The following is an 8,837-nucleotide window of genomic DNA, read 5'->3' as shown; positions in this document are numbered from 1 at the left end:
AATTATGTTAGTGATTAATAAACCAATGTATAAGTTCAGCGCATATAAACATAATAAACCAAAAAAAAAGAACTAAATTTCTGAAACTATATGAAGATTCAAATTATACTAACCACATATAGAAAAGGAAATTTCTAAATCGTTTTTCAGTCATACAATTACTTCCTTGATCCACTTTGAATAGAAAATCTATTTAACATCAAATACATTTTCTACTTCACAATAAATTATTTAACTTTTTATTCATAACCAGGTTTTATATTTTAAGTGTTTGAAGTAAATAATCAGAAATGAAAATATTTCACATCTAACTGATTAATTTGTAAGATAAAAAATTGTGACTTATTAGAAAAAGAGAAAGATTAATAACGACGCAAGCAACTTAAAATAATAAAAAAAATATATTACTCTTAATAAATAATTGTCTATTACAATTTTCTTTACAACAAATATATTCCTTGAATCAGGATTGACAAATACATCTATGCGTTCGAAATCCCAATTTGTCTTGTAAACAAAACACTACTATATACATAAAGGGAAGTATCTAAACGTATGAGAAATTGATTTTATAAAGGCAAAGCTTTAAATATTAGTAAGAATCAACAAGCAGTTTCATTGTCTGCCTGGGCCACTCAGCCTTACTGTCCAGGTCGACAACTCAAGCCGACTATTTAAGCTAACTGACCACCATGTCAATCACATTAGTCGACCATATAGATAGATTATAAACGATAATAACTCAAGGCCTCTAATGGAGGTTAAGATGTGATTGGGTTGTCATCAGACCCACAAAAGGTAAAAGCCCATTGCAACCAGTATAAATAAAGGTTTCAGGTATGATTTCAGACCACCTTGCACATTATGCACATCACATGCATCACTTATAGTGATAAATCGTTCGATCATTTTTACTGCATTGAGTGTCGGAGTGCCTTCGACAAGTACCCGTCTGCTCGACTTGGAGAAGATGGAAGGAGAACGAACTTGGGACAACAAGCGATCATTTAGTCTATAGCGAATCCATCCTACTCATTAAATTTATTTCCATTCATTCAGGCTCATTAAATTGAGCAATAAATATTATTAATGGAGAAATTTGTTTCCATTCATTAAGGCTCATTAAATTTGATTATTGATATTAATGGAGCAATAAATATTATTAATTGAGCAATTTATGAATTGTCTTTGATGATATGCTTGCAAATTAGTATCCATGGTAGCTATGTATATATAGGTCTAAGACGAACTTGGAAAATTGTACAAGAGGAAGTTGTAAAAGAAGAAATCACATCTAGAGAGAAAAAAAGAGAATATGACGATTTCATGTTTTGATTTTTGGAAGGGTGGAATTGCAGTAGAGGAAGGGAGTGAGGAGTGGAAAGAGATGAGCATGAAAGTGAAAGAAGCATGTGAGAGTGATGGTTGCTTCCTCTTGAGGTGTGATGAGATCAATTCCAAAGGTGCACGCGAAGAGCTGTTTAAGAATATGAAAGCATTGTTTCATTTGCCTCAAGAAACAAAGCAACAATACATCAGTCCAAGGCCTTTTAGGAGCTTCAGCTTGTATAACTACATGGACACTCACTATGAAAGCTTTGGACTCGATGATGTTCTTCTCTCAACATCTGTGGACACCTTGACCAACCTCATGTGGCCTCAAGGAAACCCACATTTTTGGTATTCATTCTTACATTCAATTCAATGCATAACTTTTGTTTATTTAGTCTTTTTAAAATTATAGAATGAATTTCATTAAAAGTGTGTGTTTTTTTATGTAGTGAGACATTGAAGGGTATGGGCTTAAAGATGTCAGACTTAAGCTTGGTGATCTTGAAAATGATTGTGGATGGTTATGGCCTTTCCCATCATCACATTTTAGAGGTTGAAAACATGAAGAGTTCTAGCGACGTACGATTGAACATGTACTATACTGAAAAAAGCAATGTTGAAAACAAGTATAAGTCCAATGGTCACATTGATAAAAACACCTTAACCATTTTGTGGGAAAATGAAGTTCAGGGTTTGCAGGTGCTATCCAAAACAGGCACATGGATTGACATACTGATACCTGATAATTGCTTTGTGGTTATTGTTGGTGATGCATTGAAGGTATGTAGAAAATTGTAGCCATTGGCTTCTTAATTTTTACATTATAATGAAGTGAAATTGTTGTTAATGAACAGGCATGGAGCAACGGAAGGCTTCATGCAGCTACCCATAGAGTGATAATGAGTGGAGAGAAAGAGAGATACACTTTTGGAGTTTTTGTGGCACCAAAAGAAGAGATGAAGATTGAGGTGCCTCGTGATTTGGTTGATGACAAAATTCATCCTCTTCATTATCGTCCATTCCATTATGGAGAGTTTCTCAATTTCTTTGCTTCAACTCGTAGTCAGAACATGGAAAATGCACTTGAGGTGTTTGCTGGTTTTTGAAAGTAATTCATATGTTCTAGATCAAGTCAAAATTTCAAAGGGATTGCTCATATAATTTCACCTCCTTTTCAATAAGATTTGCTTTATATGTTTTAGAATTTTTTATATTTGTCTCTTGTGTTTCTACCAATAAATATATGTACCAATAAATAGTATGAAGTTTCACGGGTAATTTCATTTGTTTTTTCTCCTCTCTTTCTCAATATTATATTTCATGGTATAATATTGATTTGTTTAGTAAGATAGAAATTCTAGGAAAAACTATTCTTATTCTTATTATTTGAAGTCTAGCATTTTTTTAATTTATTTATAATTTTTTTTAACATGACTAAAATACGTTGTAGAACTATACGTTAGAAAAAATTATTGTATGCTAAGTTAATATTTAAATATTTTTTTTAAATTAGGATATTTTTTGATTATAACACTTTGGATAACTATAATCTAAAAATATACATAATATATTGTTGTAATATTACTTCCCAAGTCAAAATGGTATTTGGTGAATTATTTCGTATAACCTTGGAAAGGCCGAATTTGAACTCCTTAACGATTGGCCTATCACCAAGACATATCAACCATAATGGTCATCGCATCCTATTATATCTCACTTTCGTGCATTAAGGAAAAATAATGAGATGAATCAATCTCATATTATTGAAAAGAAAAACGAAGAGATTAAGCCATCAAGCTCGACCTTAACCTGAGACAAAGCTTGGTCATTGGAGGATAAGCTTGACCTCGAAGGAATATTAGTAGTTTTTCACATCTAAATCCATATCAATTAAGAGAATAGAAGTCCTACTATAATAAAAAAAATAGAAATAAACTATTCCAAATGTTGCAAATTATACTAGCAAACATAAGCAACTGAATTTATCTATATGTTGAAAAATACTAACACTAAAGGTAACACATCATCACAAAGACACTGAGTTGGTTCACACAGGACAATGAATTTCCTAACAAATGATGACTCAGCCATCATCACAAGTAGATCCAAGATGACAAAATCTTTTACGTTATGAATTTGAAAGTAGTCTTGTCGACCAACCTAACTAGACACCCATCCCACCAAACAATAATTGAACAACCTGAATCGCGTCATATAGAACCAAACCAAGGAGAACAACATGAACAACTCGGTCAACGCTTCCAAATCCATAATGGAGACTACAAATTAGAAGAGTTCAGAAGAAAGCTCAGAATGCTATAGAATTAAAGACAACGAACGTGATACTACTACAAGAATTCTTCTAACACTCACACTCATTGGCACCACTTCAATGAATCACCATCAAGCCTCACCTTCCTTATTTTGTTTAGGTTGAATTTGTGATGGTGATTTAAGTGAGATCTATATCTTGTTTGAAAATGGCACCTTGCTTGTAGTGGTATTAGTTTCATCATGGGAATGACCTAGGACAAATTAAAAAAAAATGGAAAGCTAAAAGAAAGAAGAAGAAGGGGAGAGGAGAAAGAAGATGAATTAGATCATAGTATTTATACGAAAAAAAAATTTCTTTCGGTAATTATCGATGAATTTTTTTTTCAATAATTATCAACAAATATAAAATTTCATCGATGAATGTTACTAACTATATAATTAGAAACAAATTTCTATATGTCAAAAATCCGTTTGAAAAAAGTTACTACTAACAAATTTTGACCGTCAGTAATATCTGTTTTTTTTACAGGGTCATAGACCTCGAACTAGGCAAACAAATTACTACATTGTAACATAAGTTATAAGTATGAAAAAATACATGTTTTCAGACTTATTAATTAGCTCAAATTTGTATTTATTCATGAAATAATGTGTTTTCCTCATTGAAAAGTTGTAATTGGAAGTAGGAAAGTTGTTTAGGCAATTGTGTAGGAACTTATACATTAATGGAGTGTTATCATATGTTTCTCGCTAAGCTAACCTTTAATGGCTGAACTAAAATGATGATTATTCGCTCGGCACACCAAAACAATTCGTTGAGCGAATTATGGACAATTGAAGGATATGTAGTTAATAATTCACTTAGCGCATGATAGTTGTGCGCTGAGCAAATTAATTAAATCAGAATCGCCTTTTAAGTTCGAGACAGATAGAAAGAGAAACAACTAACAAAAATTCTGGAAAAAGGAAAGAAACGAAAACATTTCAGGAACTTCAAGATACTACTTTAAGTTATCAAGACACCATTTTTTGCAAGGAATTGCTTCAAATGTGTACTTTCTAGATGACTAGGAGTAGTTAAATTTCTCTTTCGTTGGGATTAGATGTAATGAACTCACTGTGATGTAATTTTCCTGTTAAATATATCGTTGTTTGTTCATATGTTCTTTCTTGAATTTACTGTCATTGTATGAAAATATAATGTTATTTGAATGTCTCTGATTACTGGAAAGTAATTTTGAACACGAACATAGATAGAGCACCTAAGTGATTTGAGATCTAGGGATAGACTCAATAACTTGGTCATTCTTAACATCAGACTTAATGCAAATTGTATGTTAAATTGACTAAGGAGTTAACAATTTGATATATTAATTTAGAACTAGTTGCTAAGAGGTTAGATCTAGTATGCCTTGATGTGAATTTGAATGAAATAATGTAATATTGAAAAGAGTTTTATATTCATATGATTCATGAAACCCAGTTTCAAAGAAATTTCTTTTAGATATAAATTCCTAGCACACCAACAACTGTTTGATAAAATATCACAAATAGTTTCTTATGTTGTTTTATGCATTTTGATGTCTAATTGAGTTGTAATGTATTGCACAAGTTCCTTGAAAGAAAACGATATTTATCACTTGCTATGTGATAACTGATACACTGTCTAAATTACTAGATTGTAACGTAAGACTATAAATGTGTCACTAAAAAATGAAGATTCAAGTTATCATATTGTAATAAGAATAAAATTTTACAGACAACGGTCATTTAGAAAATCTCTAAAGAAAAACATCAACACTGTAAAGGAGATGTCAGGCTAGAATCGACAACTTAAAGCACTAGACCGAATAATTTAACAAGTATTTGAGCGTAGGAGGACAGAGAACAACCACCGTTCCAAGACAGGAGTACAAAAGAAATTCGGGCAAAGCTTGGCAAGAAGCCCACCAAAGGATAGAACCTGGTCATGAAGCTCGGCCAGCGGAAAGACACAACTCCTTCGATGAGGTAAGATATCATATGAGTTTGATTCGGTGAGGTACGGTACCAAATGATTTTGATTCACACTAAATATATGAATTTTCAAGATTAATGATGATTATGTTTCTCAAGAATTGTGTAACGTCTCTCACACAAAGTAAAAGACTCGTGTGATAAATATAATGATCAAGGATGTGAGGTGTTGCTTGTAGATGACAACATCATTTCAGACATTTAACCCTCTTGAGACATTTGAAGATGTTTTTGTGGGGTTACTCAGGCCTTATTCACTTAAGTGAATTTGAGGGATAGTAATTAAGAGGATTTGATAGGATTTGATGATAAATTTTTTTGTTGTTAATTTAAATAGATTTGGAGGTAAGTGAGAGTGAATTTAGAATTAAATTTTTTTAATCTGTCATATAAATTAAATCCTATACTCATTCTTACAAATTTTACTTCCAAATCTACTCTCACTTACTTCCAAATTTATTCAAATAAACAACAAAAAAAATTATTTTCAAATTATCTCAAATCCTTTCAATTTCTCTCTTAAATCTATTCAAGTGAAGAAGGACTTAATGATAGGTTTTGATGAAGTTCTTAAACTCGAGTCCATTTCTAATTCAGCTGGTGAGCTCCAAGAAGAATTGAATGAAACTAAACTAGAACATTGGAAACACTTTACTTCAGACTAAATAGTTGTAAATAATAATGACTGTTTTAAACCAGAAATTTTTGGTTCTAAAACTAGCAGACGTCCTTTCATGAAATAACTGTTACAATTGGACTGGAAAAAGCAGAAAACGATTAGGGTAATCATAAATTACTTGCTGACTTTCCAGAAATCAATATTACTTTTACTTTTTATTGTTTGTGAAATTTATTTTAATATGTAACCAAAGAATCCAACATAAGTATTTATATAAATCTTGAATGTTGCTAATTTATTCTTTCCACATCTAACTTTTTATTCAAAAACTCACCATTATCAAAATTGAGCAATAAATATTATTAACGGAGCAATTTATTTCCACTCAATCAGGCTCCCTAAATTTGATTATTAATACTAGAGGTGACTTAGGCATAACTTATATACACAAAAAGCTTCAGTGTTAAAAGGATCAATTGTTGTTTTCGATGACCATTTTATAGAGAAAAGTATATTTTAGTGTGAAGATGGAGAATCTGACAAAATCAAACTTATGAGTTATACATAGATTTCACTTTGCCTAAGTGAATTTTCTAAAGAAACTTTAGATCTCCAATACATTCTATTAACAACCATAATAAAATTAAAAGTCTTTGTCAACAATTATATTACTTTACCGCTTACAAACGTATACTTAAGATATTTTTTTTTTCTTATTAATGTCAGTCGTAATTAAGTTTTAAGTTTCTCATTAATTTTAGTATTTTGGATTAAATTTTTAGTTTTTATTTTGTCTATTGCATATTTGATATTTTTGGTTAGCTGTGATGCACACATGTAGGTATAGATAAATGGGTTGAATTTCAATTTCGTCATTCCTTTCATTTTTAATTGAAAATTTTGGTATTTTGACTTTATTTTCACGATTTTATCTATTGTCAGGTTTTTAAAAAATCACTATTTATATGTATATTGAGTTGAACCTAGGTGTAACATATTTGTAGGTATAAATTGTTTTGTCATCCTAATTAAAACACGGTTAAAATATCTATCCTTGATGATATGCTAGCAAATTAGTATTCATGGTAGCTATATATATATTTCTAAGTCGAACTTGTTAAATTGCACAAGAGGAAGTTGTAGAAAAACAAATCACATCTAGAGAGATAGAGAGAATATGATGATTTCATGTTTTGATTTTTGGAAGGATGGAATGATGGTAGAGGAAGGAAGTGAGGAGTGGAAAGAGATGAGCATGAAAGTGAAAGAAGCATGTGAGAGTGATGGTTTCTTCTTCTTGAGGTGTGATGAGATCAACTCCAAAGGTTCATGCAAAGAGCTGTTTAAGAATATGAAAGCATTGTTTCATTTGCCTCAAGAAACAAAGCAGCAATACATAATTCCAAAGCCTTTCAATAGCTTCAACGTCCATAAGTTTATGAACACTCACTACGAAAGCTTTGGACTCGATGATGTTCTTCTCTCAACATCTGTGGACACCTTAGCCAACCTCATGTGGCCTCAAGGAAACCCACATTTTTGGTATTCATTCTTACATTCAATGCATCACTTCTGTTTATTTAGTCTTTTTAAAATTATAGAATGAATTTCATTAAACGTGTGTGTTTTTTATGTAGTGAGACATTGAAGGGTATGAGCTTAAAGATGTCAGAAGTAAGCTTGGTGATCTTGAAAATGATTGTGGATGGTTATGGCCTTTCCCAGCATCACATTTCAGATGTTGAAAACATGAAGAGTTGTAGCCACGTACGACTGAACATGTACAATACTGACAAAAACAATACTGCAAACAAGGATACGTCCAATGGTCACACTGATAAAAACACCTTAACCATTTTATGCGAAAATGAAGTTCAGGGTTTGCAGGTGCTATCCAAAACAGGCACATGGGTTGAGATACTGGTACCCCAGAATTGCTTTGTGGTTATTGTTGGTGATACATTAAAGGTATGTAGAAAATTGTAGCCATTGACTACTTAATTTTTACATTATAATGAATTGAAATTGTTGTTAATGAACAGGCATGGAGCAACGGAAGACTTCATGCAGCGACACATAGAGTGATAATGAGTGGAGAGAAAGAGAGATACACTTTTGTAGTTTTTGTGGCACCAAAGGAAGAGACGAAGATTGAGGTGCCTCGTGGTTTGGCTGATGACAAAGTTCATCCTCTTCGTTATCGTCCATTTAATTTTGGAGAGTTTATCAGTCACTTTGTTTCAACTCGTAATGATAATGCAGTTGATGTGTTTGCTGGTCTTTGAAAGTAATTCATGAATATATATGAATGTACCGGATCAAATCAAAATAAATAGGGGATTGCTAATATAATTACATCTCCTTTTCAATAAGATGAATTCCACTCCAATATCTATGAAATTTCTCAAATAAATACGCTTTATATCTTCCATTTTTGTTTCTACCAATGACTTAAGTTTCATGATAAATAACTATATTTAAACAACGTGTGGCAAATATACTTGTTTCTTGGACGTTCGACAATGTACTTAATGAATGAATACATTAATATTAATGTTATCATTCTCATAATTAATTATGTTAGTGATTAATAAAC

General features: G+C 31.6%; 2 protein-coding genes across 2 annotated transcripts; both read left to right on the top strand.

Moving 5' to 3' along the window:
* The first annotated feature begins 1,285 nt into the window (after positions 1 to 1,285).
* Positions 1,286 to 2,601, top strand: LOC106760403 (probable 2-oxoglutarate-dependent dioxygenase AOP1.2). Its single transcript, XM_014643838.2, has 3 exons — positions 1,286 to 1,680; positions 1,782 to 2,112; positions 2,187 to 2,601. The coding sequence occupies exons 1-3, from the start codon at positions 1,316 to 1,318 to the stop codon at positions 2,436 to 2,438; spliced, it is 948 nt and encodes a 315-aa protein (XP_014499324.1). The 5' UTR covers positions 1,286 to 1,315; the 3' UTR covers positions 2,439 to 2,601.
* A 4,682-nt stretch (positions 2,602 to 7,283) lies between these two features.
* Positions 7,284 to 8,613, top strand: LOC106760402 (probable 2-oxoglutarate-dependent dioxygenase AOP1). Its single transcript, XM_014643837.2, has 3 exons — positions 7,284 to 7,783; positions 7,879 to 8,209; positions 8,284 to 8,613. The coding sequence occupies exons 1-3, from the start codon at positions 7,419 to 7,421 to the stop codon at positions 8,524 to 8,526; spliced, it is 939 nt and encodes a 312-aa protein (XP_014499323.2). The 5' UTR covers positions 7,284 to 7,418; the 3' UTR covers positions 8,527 to 8,613.
* The last annotated feature ends 224 nt before the right edge of the window (positions 8,614 to 8,837 follow it).

This window comes from Vigna radiata, chromosome 5, assembly GCF_000741045.1.
Source record: "Vigna radiata var. radiata cultivar VC1973A chromosome 5, Vradiata_ver6, whole genome shotgun sequence".
Classification (NCBI taxonomy): Eukaryota; Viridiplantae; Streptophyta; class Magnoliopsida; order Fabales; family Fabaceae; genus Vigna; species Vigna radiata.
The sequence above is the reverse complement of the archived record's forward strand: the minus strand, read 5'-3'. Positions and strand labels throughout refer to the sequence as shown.

Coding starts and splice junctions, on each gene's coding strand:
- LOC106760403 (XM_014643838.2), top strand. CDS start 1,316: ATGACGATTTCATGTTTTGATTTTTGGAAGGGTGGAATTGCAGTAGAG. Junction 1,681..1,781: donor CAAGGAAACCCACATTTTTG/GTATTCATTCTT, acceptor TTTTTTATGTAG/TGAGACATTGAAGGGTATGG. Junction 2,113..2,186: donor TTGTTGGTGATGCATTGAAG/GTATGTAGAAAA, acceptor GTTAATGAACAG/GCATGGAGCAACGGAAGGCT.
- LOC106760402 (XM_014643837.2), top strand. CDS start 7,419: ATGATGATTTCATGTTTTGATTTTTGGAAGGATGGAATGATGGTAGAG. Junction 7,784..7,878: donor CAAGGAAACCCACATTTTTG/GTATTCATTCTT, acceptor TTTTTTATGTAG/TGAGACATTGAAGGGTATGA. Junction 8,210..8,283: donor TTGTTGGTGATACATTAAAG/GTATGTAGAAAA, acceptor GTTAATGAACAG/GCATGGAGCAACGGAAGACT.